This window comes from Procambarus clarkii, chromosome 6 (assembly GCF_040958095.1).
Source record: "Procambarus clarkii isolate CNS0578487 chromosome 6, FALCON_Pclarkii_2.0, whole genome shotgun sequence".
Taxonomy (NCBI): Eukaryota; Metazoa; Arthropoda; class Malacostraca; order Decapoda; family Cambaridae; genus Procambarus; species Procambarus clarkii.
This window is the reverse complement of record NC_091155.1, coordinates 39,308,685-39,324,729: the sequence shown is the minus strand read 5'-3', so window position 1 is coordinate 39,324,729 and position 16,045 is coordinate 39,308,685. Positions and strand designations below refer to the sequence as shown.

At 43.4% G+C, this 16,045-nt stretch overlaps 2 protein-coding genes across 6 annotated transcripts in view; one reads left to right on the top strand and one right to left on the bottom strand.

Moving 5' to 3' along the window:
- Rpn1 (regulatory particle non-ATPase 1) overlaps positions 1 to 16,045 on the top strand; it is a 674,509-nt gene that overhangs the window by 268,852 nt on the left and 389,612 nt on the right. The window lies entirely within an intron of this gene.
- The window catches only part of LOC123754113 (glycerol kinase), a 266,318-nt gene that overhangs the window by 122,001 nt on the left and 128,272 nt on the right, over positions 1 to 16,045 (bottom strand). For all 5 annotated transcript variants that reach the window (XR_011223551.1, XR_011223553.1, XR_011223552.1 and 2 more), the window contains one exon: positions 9,220 to 9,425. Coding sequence is in view for 2 of the 5 variants with exons in the window: in XM_069308583.1 (XP_069164684.1) it covers positions 9,220 to 9,425 (206 nt within the window). In the remaining 3 variants the exon portion in view is untranslated. The remainder of the gene's footprint in view (positions 1 to 9,219; positions 9,426 to 16,045) is intronic.

Below are 16,045 nucleotides of genomic sequence, written 5' to 3'. Positions count from 1 at the left end.
AAAAGGGATTGCGGACAAATGTAAAACAGAACCAGGTCTATTCTATAAATTCATAAACAACAAATTGCAGGTAAAGGATAATATTCAGAGGTTGAAAATGGGAAATAGATTCACGGAAGATGAAAAGGAAATGTGTGAAACACTAAACGAAAAGTTCCAAAGTGTGTTTGTACAAAATGAAATCTTTAGGGAACCAGATACAATAAGAATTCCAGAGAACAACATAGAGCACATAGAGGTGTCTAGAGACGAAGTGGAAAAAATGCTCAAGGAGCTCGGTAAGAACAAAGCAGCTGGCCCAGATGGCGTTTCACCATGGGTTCTGAGAGAATGTGCATCTGAGCTCAGCATTCTACTTCACCTGATCTTTCAGGCATCCCTGTGTACAGGAATCGTAGCAGACGTGTGGAAACAGGCTAACATAGTTCCAATCTACAAAAGTGGCAGCAGGGAAGACCCCCTCAATTATAGACCTGTATCATTGACAAGTGTAATAGTGAAACTATTGGAAAAACTAATCAAAACTAAATGGGTAGAACACCTAGAGAGAAATGATATAATATCAGACAGACAGTATGGTTTTCGATCTGGAAGATCCTGTGTATCGAATTTACTCAGTTTCTATGATCGAGCCACAGAGATATTACAGGAAAGAGATGGTTGGGTTGACTGCATCTATCTGGACCTAAAAAAGGCTTTCGACAGAGTTCCACATAAGAGGTTGTTCTGGAAACTGGAAAATATTGGAGGGGTGACAGGTAAGCTTCTATCATGGATGAAAAATTTTCTGACTGATAGAAAAATGAGGGCAGTAATCAGAGGCAATGTATCAGAATGGAGAAATGTCACAAGTGGAGTACCACAGGGTTCAGTTCTTGCACCAGTGATGTTTATTGTGTACATAAATGATCTACCAGTTGGTATACAGAATTATATGAACATGTTTGCTGATGATGCTAAGATAATAGGAAGGATAAGAAATTTAGATGACTGTCATGCCCTTCAAGAAGACCTGGACAAAATAAGTATATGGAGCACCACTTGGCAAATGGAATTTAATGTTAATAAATGTCATGTTATGGATTGTGGAATAGGAGAACATAGACCCCACACAACCTATATATTATGTGAGAAATCTTTAAAGAATTCTGATAAAGAAAGAGATCTAGGAGTGGTTCTAGATAGAAAACTATCACCTGAGGACCACATAAAGAATATTGTGCAAGGAGCCTATGCTATGCTTTCTAACTTCAGAATTGCATTTAAATACATGGATGGCGATATACTAAAGAAATTGTTCATGACTTTTGTTAGGCCAAAGCTAGAATATGCAGCTGTTGTGTGGTGCCCATATCTTAAGAAGCACATCAACAAACTGGAAAAGGTGCAAAGACATGCTACCAAGTGGCTCCCAGAACTGAAGGGCAAGAGCTACGAGGAGAGGTTAGAAGCATTAAATATGCCAAAACTAGAAGACAGAAGAAAAAGAGGTGATATGATCACTACATACAAAATAGTTACAGGAATTGATAAAATCGACAGGGAAGACTTCCTGAGACCTGGAATTTCAAGAACAAGAGGTCATAGATTTAAACTAGCTAAACACAGATGCCGAAGAAATATAAGAAAATTCACCTTCGCAAATAGAGTGGTAGACGGTTGGAACAAGTTAAGTGAGAAGGTGGTGGATGCCAAGACCGTCAGTAGTTTCAAAGCGTTATATGACAAAGAGTGCTGGGAAGACGGGACACCACGAGCGTAGCTCTCATCCTGTAACTACACTTAGGTAATTACACTTAGGTAATTACGAAACGAGGCGACAGTATGCGGCAAAATGACGGCCCCGAACCCTAATAAGAGAAGGACAAGACCATGCCAACAAAACACAGCTACCTAAGAAGGGACAGAAGGAAAAAGGAAGGACCGCCAAAATACCCCACACTGCCGCCAAGAAGAAGCACGCAGGTGGGACACCACCAACAAAGCCACCCGACCACCAACAGAAGGCGGAACTCTAGGTGGAGCCGAACCAGCCCCGCCATGGGAAGCTCTCTGGTGCACACCACCGAACAGGCAGAGCCGGACCCCGAACCAGCAAAGGAGGAGATGGAACGTCTGCCGTACAGAAAAAACATTCCAACGCCAACGAGCACGCCAGGAGGTCTGAGACCAAGGCCCCGACTGAGACACGAAAGAAGGGACCCAACACCACAAGCAAGACACACAGATGAAATGAGAGGGTAGACAAAGACAGACCAAGAAACACAAGGGGCACACGTACCAGGGGACACAGATGGAACGGATGCCCAATGAGCAAAAGAAATGACAGAAGGATTCCAGCGTCAGAGTAGGAAACAAAAGGAAAGCACGAGGAAGGGATGTGGTGGTTGATACCTGGTTAATGGGGTTCTGGGAATTTGGCCAGACTTGACTTGTGAGAGTTTGGTCTACTAGGCTGTTGCTTGCAGTAGCCTGAAGGCCCACATACCCACCGCAGCCCGGTTGGTCCGGCACTCCTTAAAGGAAACTATCTAGTTTCCTCTTGAAGATGTGTACTGTTGTTCCGGCAATATTTCTTATGCTCGCTGGGAGTATGTTGAACAACCGAGGACCTCTGATGTTTATACAGTTCTCTCTAATTGTGCCTATGGCACCCCTGCTCTTCACTGGTTCTATTCTGCATTTTCTTCCATATCGTTCACTCCAGTATGTTTTTATTTTACTGTGCAGAGTTGGGACTTGGCCCTCCAGTATTTTCCACATGTATATTAATTGATATCTCTCCTGTTGTCTTTCTAGCAAGTACATTCGGAGAGCTTTGAGATGATTCCAATAATTTAGATGCTTTATCTTGTTTATGTATCCCGTATATATTCTCTGTATTCCCTCTATGCTAGCAATCTTTCCTGCTCTGAAGGGGGAAGTGAGTACTGATCAGTACTCAAGACGGGACAACACAAGTGACTTGAAGAGTACAACCATTGTGATGGGATCCCTGGATTTGAAAGTTCTCGTAATCCATCCTATCATTTTCCTGGCTGACGCAATATTTGCCTGATTATGCTCCCTAAAATTTAGGTCATCAGACATCATTATTCCCAAATCCTTTACATGTTGCCTTCCTACTGTAGGCAAATTTGATTCCATTTTGTACCCTGTATTATGTTTAAGGTTCTCATTTTTACTGTATCTGAGCACCTGGAATTTATCGCTGTACAACATCATGTTACTTTCTGCTACCCAGCCGAAAACTTTATTAATTAATATCTACTTGTAGTTTTTCAATATCTTCAGCAGAGATAATTTTCATGCTGATTTTTGTGTTATCTGCAAAGGATAATATGAAGATGTGCCTTGTATTTGAGTCTATATCTGATATGAGAATAAGGAAAAGCAGTGGTGCAAGAACTGTACCTTGAGGTACTAAGCTTTTAACTGCGCTTGGTCTCGATTTTATATGGTTGACTGTTACTCTCTGTGTTTTGTTCGACAGAAAACTGAGTATCCAGCATTCTACTTTACCAGTTATTCCCATTGACCCCATTTTGTGTGCTATCACTCCATGGTCACAATTATCGAATGCCTTTGAGAAATCCATGTATACCACATCTGCATTCTGTTTTCCTTCTAATGCTTCTGTGATTTTGTCGTAATGGTCAAGTAGCTGTGAGAGGCATGATCTTCCTGCTCTAAATCTGTATTGGCCTGGGTTGTGGAGGTCATTGGTCTCCAGGAAATTAGTGACCTGACTCCTGATCACTCTCTCAAATACTTTTATTATGTGGGACGTTAGTGCAACTGGTCTATAATTCTTTGCCAATGCTTTGCTCCCTCCCTTGTGTAGAGGGGCTATGTCTGCTGCTTTAAGTGCATCTGGTATCTCCCCTGTGTCCAAGCTCTTCCTCCACACTGTACTGAGTGCCTGTGCTACCGGCACTTTGCATTTCTTTATAAATATTGAATTCCATATGTGTGGACCCGGGGCCGAGTGCATGGGCATATTGTCAATTTCTCTTTCAAAATCTGCCATGCTCATGTTGATATCAGTTATATTTACAGGTGTTTGGATATCACGCATAAAGAAGTTGTCCGGATCTTCCACTTTCATGTTGTTTATCGGGGTGCTAAACATGTCCTCATACTGCTTTTTTAGGATTTCACTAATTTCTTTGTCATCCTTGGTATATGAACCTTCACTAGTACGAATAGGTCAATACTGGCAGTGGTTTTTGTTCTTGATTTAGCATATGTGAAGAAATATATTGGGGTTTTCTTTATTTCTTGAATTGCTTTCTGTTCTAGTTGCCTTTCTTCAATCTGATATGAATGCTTCAGTCTCTGTTTGATTTCTTCAACCTCCCTGTTTAAATTATTTCTTCTTTGAATGGAAAGTCGTGTCTGCTTCAGCATTTCCTTTAATTTTTTCTTTTGTAGTGTCGTCTGTGTGCTCTTTCTACGTTGGACCTCTTTCTGGCTTTCCTGGTGGAAGCAGACCCCACACACAGACTCAGGTGTAGATACAACAGAGCCCAGTAGGCTCAGGGAGCTGGACCCAAGCCGAACGACAGGAGACACCAAAAACCCAGGGCGCAACCCTGGCAACAACAACAAGGGAAGCACAACAAGCACAGAGGCCCTGTAAATGGCAGGTGAGTGACAGGGGCAGGACTAAAGAGCCAAAATTCAACCCCAGCAAGCACAACTAGGTGAAGACAACTAGGGGAGTAGAGAGAACCCAACGTACCTGGAAAGGCTAAGCCAGGCACTGCAAGGCGGGCAAGGCATGAGTGACCCAGAGAAGATCATTGCAACAATTAGCACAGACAAACAAGGTAAAATTCCAATGGGTGACAGATGCCAATCTCCTTGTTTGAGGAGCTGGTCACTGGAGACAGTTAAGCAAGTTCCAGCTGCGTTTGGGTACAAGTGACAAGATGTGAATGACACATCTTACCCTAAGGCGAACAAGGGAGACAGAACCCCCTATCACACAAAGGGCGACCGAAAACCAAGCAGTAAATGGCCTAGCAGGGGCAGAACCCAAGGAACTTGTGGAAGGGAACCCCAAGCCCCAAGGGCAGTACTTACAGGGGACCTAAGAAAGGAAACCCTAGGCGCATGCAGCCTGAGTACTGGAGAATCACTACCGGCTCATGCACCACTTAGAAGACAGTCACCACACACTAGGTACAGTGCTGAAACAACCGCCAGAGCCAGAGCACATGACCTCAGCCTATAGCATCAGCCGAAGAACTGACAATGGATAACCGGCGTGGTAGGTCTGGGGCTTTCCCTTTCCCCTCATGGCAGGGGGGGGGGGGGGTTTGGGACCCTTACCTTTCTGGGTGCCTGACCCGGTCGATGGCAGACATAGAATGCTTCCAACCACACGGGGGTTTCTATAGGCCATTGCTCCCCTTGCCTCTCTGATAGGGCCAGGTTCTGGCTCATGGTCCCCGGTAGGCCCATAGAACTCCATACACATGACTGATGCCAAAGTCTGACATTAGCATATCAGCCTGGATAAGCTCCAGGGAGCTGGAGGGGCTCCCCTAGAAAAGCCGCCAACTGGGAGGGAGGGAGGGATGCTCGGGAGCCTCCAGGTCTCCCCCAGAAAATGGCGTTTCATTACATTCAATGCTGGTTTTCTGGGGGAAGCCCATTTGACTACCCGGAACTATAAAGACAATCACAAAAGAGGGACAAACCCGGGAGGCAGAAACCATGTGCCGAAACCTGAAAGCAAGATAATTTGCAACACCGAATGACCCCGCAGACGACCTGGGAGACCCAAATCCTGGAACAGGGACGAAAGGAACCCGGGGTCAACCCAAAGCGCAGCCATGGTCACAGAGGCCACGACACGCAGGCAATGACCGAGAGCCACAACCAGACACAAGCAGATGCACTCCCGGCCAAACCAACCAAGCAACAACCCCAGGGACTCCTCCGGAAAACAGCCATCCCAACCTCGCCAGAGAAGGAGAGACAACTGCAAACGAACAAACTGATCACCAGAACCCAAAAGAGCAGAAACCTCTGAGAAACCCTCCTGAACAGAAGGAGCCACATCAAACCGACGGGAAGAGAAATATAAGAGAGCACCTTGCCCAAAGACCAGGATGGCTCAGACGGCACATGAGCAGGCCTGAAGTGAAACAATGCCCGAAACAACTCGCTAAACGGTGCAAAAGGAAAATCAAAACCGAAAGCAAGCCGTAGCAGCTCCACCAGCGCCGCACGACCTTCAAGAAGGAAGAAATATTTGATATTCAGTACCTTCCTCCCATGGGTAAAAGTGACCATGTCTTTTTGGGAATAAAGTATGCAATGCATTATAATCTGGAAGAAAATAAGAAGGTTGATGCAATTGAAAAACCTGACTTTAGGAGAGGACATTATGGCAACCTTAGAATTTTTTTAGTGAGTATAATTGGACAGACTTGTTGCTAGGCAAGGAAGTGAATGAGATGTATGTCAAGTTTTGTGAAATATATGATAAAGGCACAAAAAAATTTATACCAAAACAGAGATGCAGAACTAGGAAACAGGATTGGTTCAACAGAAATTGCGAGAGGGCCAGAGACCAAAAGACACAAAAATGGAATCAATACAGGAAGAGGCAAACCCCCAAACATACCAGCGATACAACGATGCGAGAAACAACTACACAGCAGTGAGGAGAGAGGCAGAAAGAAATTTTGAAAAAGGGATTGCGGACAAATGTAAAACAGAACCAAGTCTATTCTATAAATTCATAAACAACAAATTGCAGGTAAAGGATAATATTCAGAGGTTGAAAATGGGAAATAGATTCACGGAAAATGAAAAGGAAATGTGTGAAACATTTAACAAAAAGTTCCAAAGTATGTTTGTACAAAATGAAATCTTCAGGGAACCAGACACAATAAGAATTGCAGAGAACAACATAGAGCACATAGAGGTGTCTAAAGACGAAGTGAAAAAAAAGCTCAAGGAGCTAAATAAGAACAAAGCAGTTGGTCCAGATGGAGTTTCACCATGGGTTCTGAGAGAATGTGCACCCGAGCTCAGCATTTCACTTCAACTGATTTTTCAGGTATCCCTGTTTACAGGAGTTGTAGCTGATGTGTGGAAAAAGGCTAACATAGTTCCAATCTACAAAAGTGGAAGCAGGGAAGACCCCCTTAATTATAGACCTGTATCATTGACAAGTGTAATAGTCAAAATATTGGAAAAAATAATTAAAACTAAATGGGTAGAACACCTGGAGAGAAATGATATAATATCAGACCGTCAGTATGGTTTTCGATCTGAAAGATCCTGTGTATCGAATTTACTCAGTTTCTATGATCAAGCAACAGAGATATTACAAGAAAGAGATGGTTGGGTTGAATGCATCTATCTGGACCTAAAAAAGGCTTTTGACAGAGTTCCACATAAGAGGTTGTTCTGGAAACTGGAAAATATTGGAGGGGTGACAGGTAAGCTTTTAACATGGATGAAAAATTTTCTGACTGATAGAAAAATGAGGGCAGTAATCAGAGGCAATGTATCGGACTGGAGAAATGTCACAAGTGGAGTACCACAGGGTTCAGTTCTTGCACCAGTGATGTTTATTGTCTACATAAATGATCTACCAGTTGGTATACAGAATTATATGAACATATTTGCTGATGATGCTAAGATAATTGGAAGGATAAGAAACTTAGATGATTGTCATGCCCTTCAAGATGACCTGGACAAAATAAGTAAATGGAGCACCACTTGGCAAATGGAATTTACTGTTAATAAATGCCATGTTATGGAATGTGGAATAGGAGAACATAGACCCCACACAACCTATATATTATGTGAGAAATCTTTAAAGAATTCTGATAAAGAAAGAGATCTAGGGGTGGTTCTAGATAGAAAACTATCACCTGAGGACCACATAAAGAATATTGTGCGAGGAGCCTATGCCATGCTTTCTAACTTCAGAATTGCTTTTAAATACATGGATGGCGATATACTAAAGAAATTGTTCACGACTTTTGTTAGGCCAAAGCTAGAATATGCAGTGGTTGTGTGGTGCCCATATCTTAAGAAGCACATCAACAAACTGGAAAAGGTGCAAAGACATGCTACTAAGTGGCTCCCAGAACTGAAGGGCAAGAGCTACAAAGAGAGGTTAGAGGCATTAAATATGCCAAAACTAGAAGACTGAAGAAAGAGAGGTGATATGATCATTACATACAAAATAGTAACAGGAATTGATAAAATCGATAGGAAAGATTTCCTGAGACCTGGAACTTTAAGAACAAGAGGTCATAGATTTAAACTAGCTAAACACAGATGCCAAAGAAATATAAGAAAATTCACTTTCGCAGACAGAGTGGTAGACGGTTGGAACAAGTTAGGTGAGAAGGTGGTGGAGGCCAAGACCGTCAGTAGTTTCAAAGCGTTATATGACAAAGAGTGCTGGGAAGACGGGACACCACGAGCGTAGCTCTCATCCTGTAACTACACTTAGGTAATTACTTAGGTAATTACATTTTAACAACATCTGGCATGCACTTTCACTGAAAGAAACAAGGGAAACAACACAGGGGAGTTTGTCCCAGATGTCCAAACAATTAAAATAATATTCTAAGCTTGAAATAATTTGTTATGAATGAGTGTGTGGAGTTTTGAGGCACAGAGGTAGGATTAATGCATTATTTTTCAGAGGTCAGAATGTGTGTACATTGATATCCAAGGCCAGCAGATCTTTTTACCTGTGATAAGGGTACTGGCTTGGTGATCAGCATAAGCAATGTCTCGCTCATTTGATGGCTTTGCACGGTTATCTAATGAACCACACGAGTCTGTGGTTCAGTCTTCTCTTGATCCTTTCAAATGCAGCACAGTATCAATTTAAAGCCTCTGTTCAGAAATGTTCTACGTTCATTTGGTACACATGTATGAGGTATTTACTAATTTATAGAGCACTTAAAAAATAACAACAAAGGTATAACACAAATGAGAAGCCTGTGGGATACTGTCAGGAACTTGGTAATTAAAGAAGCTTAACAACAAGTAAATGAGAGACAAAAGCATAGTAGATGACAATATAAGAAGCGTTATAAAATTTTGAATGCTATAAAATGCAGCAACCATATCAATGATTTCATTAGGCATATTAAATACAGTAATAGAAAACTTAATCATGGCAACATTATATAGAATATTTGCAAATGCAAACTATTTGTAAATGCTTACCAACAGGTACACCTGCAATATCTGCCTGCAACTGCATTAGAGTATTGTTACAGGTCATCCCACCATCTACTTGCAACTTGTTAAGGGCAATGCCAGAGTCTTTTTGCATAGAGTCTAGGATTTCTCGAGTTTGAAAGCAAACTGCTTCAAGCACAGCTCGTGCCAAGTGAGCTCCAGTGCTGCCTTGAGTCAAGCCACATATGGTCCTATAAAAGTAGTAAACATTGTATTTTTCCAAGCATGAATTAATAAATAACACACGTGATGCAGTACACTCCCCAGTTCTGTGTAGTAGGATTTACTCAGGTCCAATTCTACACGTTAAATTAAAAAAAAATTTGAGTTGGTTTAAAGTGGGAAGAACAATGTCAAGAGTGTCAAGCGGTAAATGGAAACAGCAACATAATTTGATCTAAAATATGGTCAGTAGTTTTCCTGCAGTTCCAACTCCACATAATTATGTTGCACTCATCATCAAGTCTACAAATGCAAATGCAACAATATAAGACAGTACAAGTTATCCTATTTCTCATATTTCATGCATATAATCTACTTTGATAAATATCAATTTCATCTTCTCATATGATGGATATTCTCCAGGAGACCATGACTTCTGAACTGAGAGTTTCAAATATCAGCCTTGATCTTTTCCATAGCTCACCCACTAAACCCAATTTCTGGGGGAAGAGCCCATGTAGCTCCCTGAAGCTATTACACTGATTCAGTGCCATCAGTCGCAAAGTTCTTATTGGCCTACTGGGGACCACAAGCCAGAACATGGCCCCTTCAGAGAAGTGCAGGGAGCAGTGGCACTATGAACACCTAACAGTTAAAGTCATTAATGTCTGCTGCCACCGCCAAGAAAAGCATGCAGAGAGTCAGAGAAACAAAACAGACAGTACTGCATGGTTAGAACACGACTACAGCCTAAAAGACCAGCATTGAATGTAATGAAACGCCATTTTCTGGGTGAGACCCGGAGGCTCCCCAGAGCTATCCAGGTTGATATGATAATGTCAGACTTTGGCATCAGTCATGTGTATGGAGTTCTGTGGGCCTACCAGGGACCACGAGCCAGAATCTGGCCACCTCAGAAGAGGCACAAGGAGCAATGGCCTATAGAAACCCCCGTGTGGTTGGAAGCATTCTATGTGTGCCATTGACTGGGTCAGGCACCCAGAAAGATAAGCGTCCCAAAACAAACCTCCATTCTGGTGAAAATTGCTATGAAAAGCTGAACAAGTGGATAGAACTCCCCAAACAGAAACAGGCAAACGAGTATGACGTCACACGTCGCCGCACTGCTGCAGACAGCAGTGCAGCGTAGCAGCTCCCCCCTCCCCGGAAGGGGGAGCCCCAGACCCCTGTGCTGGCAATCCACCTCTCAGTTCTGAAGCTGGATATCAAAACACGTGAAAAACCACCGACCGGGGGGAGGGAGGCTTGCAAGGGAGCCTCCGGGTCTCACCCAGAAAATGGTGTTTCATTACATTCAACGCTGGTTTTCTGGGAATCGGTTCCCCGAAGCTACCGACCGCTAGGAGCCGGTCGGCCGAGCGGACAGCACGCTGGACTTGTGATCCTGTGGTCCTGGGTTCGCTCCCAGGCGCTGGCGAGAAACAATGGGCAGAGTTTCTTTCACCCTATGCCCCTGTTACCTAGCAGTAAAATAGGTACCTGGATGTTAGTCAGCTGTCACGGGCTGCTTCCTGGGGGGTGGAGGCCTGGTCGAGGACCGGGCCACGGGGACACTAAAAAGCCCCGAAATCATCTCAAGATAACTTACCCAAAGACGAAAACAAGAGGGTCCTAATCCGGGAGGCGGAAGTCGCACACACCCCAATGCGAAGTGGAGACAAAACTGCAACTGCCAACCCAAGGCCACACAGGCTCGACAAGGCCCAGGAACATCAACGAAGGAACGCAGAGCCAATAAACGAACGACTTGGGCAGGACCGAACCCCCCATGGACGACCCGAGAGAACCACACCCTGGAACAGGGAAGAAGTGAACCCGGTCATGGCAGTCGTGACTCGCTAAGCATGGTGAAGTGCCGCAACCGAACACAACACACGATGCACTCCCGGCCAGACCAACCAAGCATCAAACAACCCAAGTACCCCTCCGAAAAGCAGCAGAGCCAGTCTTCGCCAGAAAAGGAGACGGCTGCAAGCGAACAAACCTATCAGGAGAACCAAAAAGAGCCGAAACCCAGGCGCCGGAGGAGGGCATGAAGCACTCCAACCCGACCCCCAGAGGCCAACACCAAGAAGAAAAGAGCCTTAGAAAACAACTCAGAACCGAAGGGGCCACAACAAACCGAGAAGAGAAAAGAGCACGCAATCCAAGAACCAGGACGGCTCAAGCGGCGCAAGAGCAGGCCGGAGGTGAACTACGCCAGAGAAGGCTCGTGAAGGGATGCAGAGGACACTCCTAAACCGAAGCAACCAGGAGCGGCTCCGCCAGCGCCGCACGAGACAAGGCCCCAGTATGTGGCAAGATGACGGCCCCGAACATCCACAAGAGAAGGACAAGAGGACGCCAAGAAAACATAGCAAACCGATGAAGGGACAGAAAGAAAAAGGAAGGACCGCCAAAAAAAACTCCACACCACTGCCAAGACGAAGCACGCAGGTGGGACACCCTCAACGAAGCCATCTGACCACCAACAGATGGTGAGAGACTCAAAGCAGAACCGAACCAGCCCCGCCATGGACCGATCGAGCATAGCAAGAGGCAGAGCCGCGGGAAAACCTCAGGTGCGATTAATGAGCAAGCAAAGCCAAAAACCCAAGCCGTCAAGGAATGAGAAGGAACGTCTGCCGTACAGAAAACTTCCCAATGCTAGCGAGCTCGCCAAGGGATCAGAGAAACTGTGGTTCTGATGCGAGACTCATGAGACGTGACACCACAAGATCTTGAAAATGCCAACTGGCAGGGTAAGCCAGGAAACCAGGAACCCAAACCTGGCAAGCCGGGAAAGAACAAAACATAAGGGCGGAGCAAAAGCAGGGAACTGAACATGGACAAAGTCTAACCTACCAGTAGGAGAGCCAAGAAGCACATATGAGATCACACAACAATGTGCAACGAGAGGGGCAAGGGAACATCAGAACTATTACATCGCTTGACACTATAAGTTACCACAACACAAATAAGTGTAAACTAACTTGTGCATGGCTTCTCGCAGATGGCAAACCCTGATGAGTAACCTGCACGCAAAACAATCCAACAACCCCACACATATTCCCCTGCAGATCAAATGACCTGAATTGGATACAGTATAACAAGCCATACGGACTAGAAAAACAGCCCCAGCATCAGCAGCTAGGGACAAGAGCATAGAAGGAAGATGAGGAACGAGGAAGACAGGCAGCAAACGGGAACAAAAGAGACAGGGCCAAGATAAGATCGAAGATACTGGAGTTAAGTGATGTAATACAGCTGCAGACACCAGACATTGTTGCACTCACGGAGACAAAACTTGAAGATGTTATTTTAAATGAGGTCATATTCCCAAGGGGCTACTCAATTTGGAGATGTGACAGAAAAATTAGGAAAGGGGGGTGGTGTTGCTGTGCTGGTAAAAGAACACCTAAAGGTGACCGATATAATGATTACCAATCCACAAGAAGTTGACGTAATAGCACTAGAGATCTGCCATGAGGATGATAAACTAATGATTATAAATGCATATAGTCCACCGCCAAGCAGCACATGGTCAAAGGAGGAGCTAGATAGTAAATGAGAAGGTCTTATAACTATAATGAGAGAGATTATAGCGAGAGCGGATAACGATAGATCACGACTGTTGATAGTCGGTGACTTCAACTTGAAATCCATAGACTGGGAAGCATGTGAAGCTAGAACAGAGGATTTTTGAACCTGTAGATTGTAGACCTCATCCTGGAAACATTCTTGTATCAACATGTTAAACATGCAACGAGGATGAGAGAAGGGGATGTTCCCAACATGCTAGATTATATATTTACCAGGAAGGAGGAAGAGATATTTGACATTCAGTACCTTCTTCCCTTGGGTAAAAGTGACCATGTCTTTTTGGGAATAAAGTATGCAATGCATTATAATCAAGAAGAAAATAAGGAGGTTGAAGCAGTTGAAAAACCTGACTTCAGGAGAGGACTTTATGGCTACTTTAGAATTTTTTTTAGTGAGTATAATTGGGCAGACTTACTGCTAGGCAAGGAAGTAAATGAGATGTATGTCAAGTTTTGTGAAATATATGATAAAGGCACAAAAAACTTTATACCAAAACAGAGATGCAGAACTAGGAAACAGGATTGGTTTAACAGAAATTGCGAGAGGGCCAGAGACCAAAAGACACAAGAATGGAATCAATACAGGAAGAGGCCAAACCCCCAAACATACCAGCGACACAAAGATGCGAGAAACAACTACACAGCAGTGAGGAGAGAGGCAGAAAGAAATTTTGAAAAAGGGATTGCAGACAATCGTAAAACAGAACCAGGTCTATTCTATAAATTCATAAACAACAAATTGCAGGTAAAGGATAATATTCAGTGGTTGAAAATGGGAAATAGATTCACGGAAAATGAAAAGGAAATGTGTGAAACATTAAACGAAAAGTTCCAAAGTGTGTTTGTACAAAATGAAACCTTCAGGGGAACCAGACAAAATAAGAATTTCAGAGAACAACATGAAGCACATAGAGGTGTTTAGAGACGAAGTGGAAAAAATGCTCAAGGAGCTAAGTAAGAACAAAGCAGTTGGTCCAGATGGAGTTTCACCATGGGTTCTGAGAAAATGTGCACCTGAGCTCAGCACTCCACTACAACTGATTTTTCAGGCATCCCTGTTTACAGGAGTTGTAGCTGATGTGTGCAAAAAGGCTAACATAGTTCCAATCTACAAAAGTGGCAGCAGGGAAGACACCCTTAATTATAGACCTGTATCATTGACAAGTGTAATAGTCAAAATATTGGAAAAAATAATTAAAACTAAATGGGTAGAACACCTGGAGAAAATGGTATATTATCACACAGACAGTATGGTTTTCGACCTGGAAGATCCTGTGTAACGAACTTACTAAGTTTCTATGATCGAGCCACAGAGATTTTACAAGAAAGAGATGGTTGGGTTGACTGCATCTATCTGGACCTAAAAAAGGCTTTCGACAGAGTTAAACATAAGAGGTTGTTCTGGAAACGAACATATTGGAGGGGTGACAGGTAAGCTTCTAACACGGATGAAAAATTTCCTGACAGAAAAATGAGGGCCGTAATCAGAGGCAAGGTATCAGATTGGAGGAATGTCACAAGTGGAGTACCACAGGGTTCAGTTCTTGCACCAGTGATGTTTATTGTCTACATAAACGATCTACCAGTTGAAATGCAGAATTATATGAACATGTTTGCTGATGATGCTAAGATAATAGGGAAGATAAGAAACCTGGATGATTGTCATGCCCTTCAAGAGGACCTGGACAAAAATAAGTATATGGAGCAACACTTGGCAAATGGAATTTAATGTGAATAAATGCCATGTTATGGAATGTGGAATTGGAGAACATAAACCCCACACAACTTATAAATTATGTGAGAAATCTTTAAAGAATTCGGACAAAGAAAGGGATCTAGGGGTGGTTCTAGATAGAAAACTGTCACTTGAGGACCACATTAAGAACATTGTGCGAGGAGCCTATGCTACACTTTCTAACATCAGAATTGCTTTTAAATACATGGATGGAGAAATACTAAAGAAATTGTTCACGACTTTTGTTAGACCAAAGCTGGAATATGCAGCGGTTGTATTGTGCCCATATCTTAAGAAGCACATCAACTGGAAAAGGTGCAACGACATGCCACTAAGTGGCTCCCAGAACTGAAGGGCAAGAGCTACGAGGAAAGGTTAGAAGCATTAAATATGCAAAAACTAGAAGATAGAAGAAAAAGAGGCGATATGATCACTACGTACAAATTAGTAACAGGAATCGATAAAATTGATAAGGAAGAATTCCTGAGACCCGGAACTTCAAGAACAAGAGGTCATTTAAACTTATTTAAACAATTTAAACTAACGATACAAAGCTGCCGGAGAAATGTAAGAAAATTTACTTTTGTAAACAGAGTGGTAGACGGAACACGTTAGGTGAAAAGGTGGTGGAGGCCAAAACCGTCAGTAAATTCAAAGCGTTTTATGACAGAGTGCTGGGAAGACGGGACACCACGAGCATAACTCTCATCCTGTAACTACACTTAGGTAATTACCACACACCAGCTAGCCCGTCACTGGCTGCCACTCCATCTCTCCCTTACCTCACCTGACTCGCCAACATTCTCTTCCCACCATACTGTTTTTGGTTGTATTCATTATATACAGACGTTACATATAAGCATCTGCACGTTTTGTTCACCATAGTGAACCACTAAGCTGGTATAGTGAGTCCAGACAGTAAAAGGTGGTCACACACAGTCAGTAGACAATGCTACCTCCCTCCCCACCAAGATTACTCCTCCCACTACAGCACTAATTATCACATTAATCCTGCTATTATCAGAATCCTGGACATTTTTGTCACAGTCAAGGGTCTTTTGTAATATTATCTTCGCTAAATAATAGCATGTACATATATGTTTTGACATTTTTAGGCAATGCTGTGGTCACAAGCTGAACAGCAGTGCTGTGAGCGCATGCTGCGTGCACAAGCCTTGGTGGCTCAGTAACCTCTTGGTTACTGAGGCCCTAACACCCGGGAACGTTGCCCACGATTTTTTTTTAAATGGCGTCTGTTTACAAGAGCCCTGATAAAGACAAGGTGAACCCTGTGTATCTGCGGGCCGTTTAA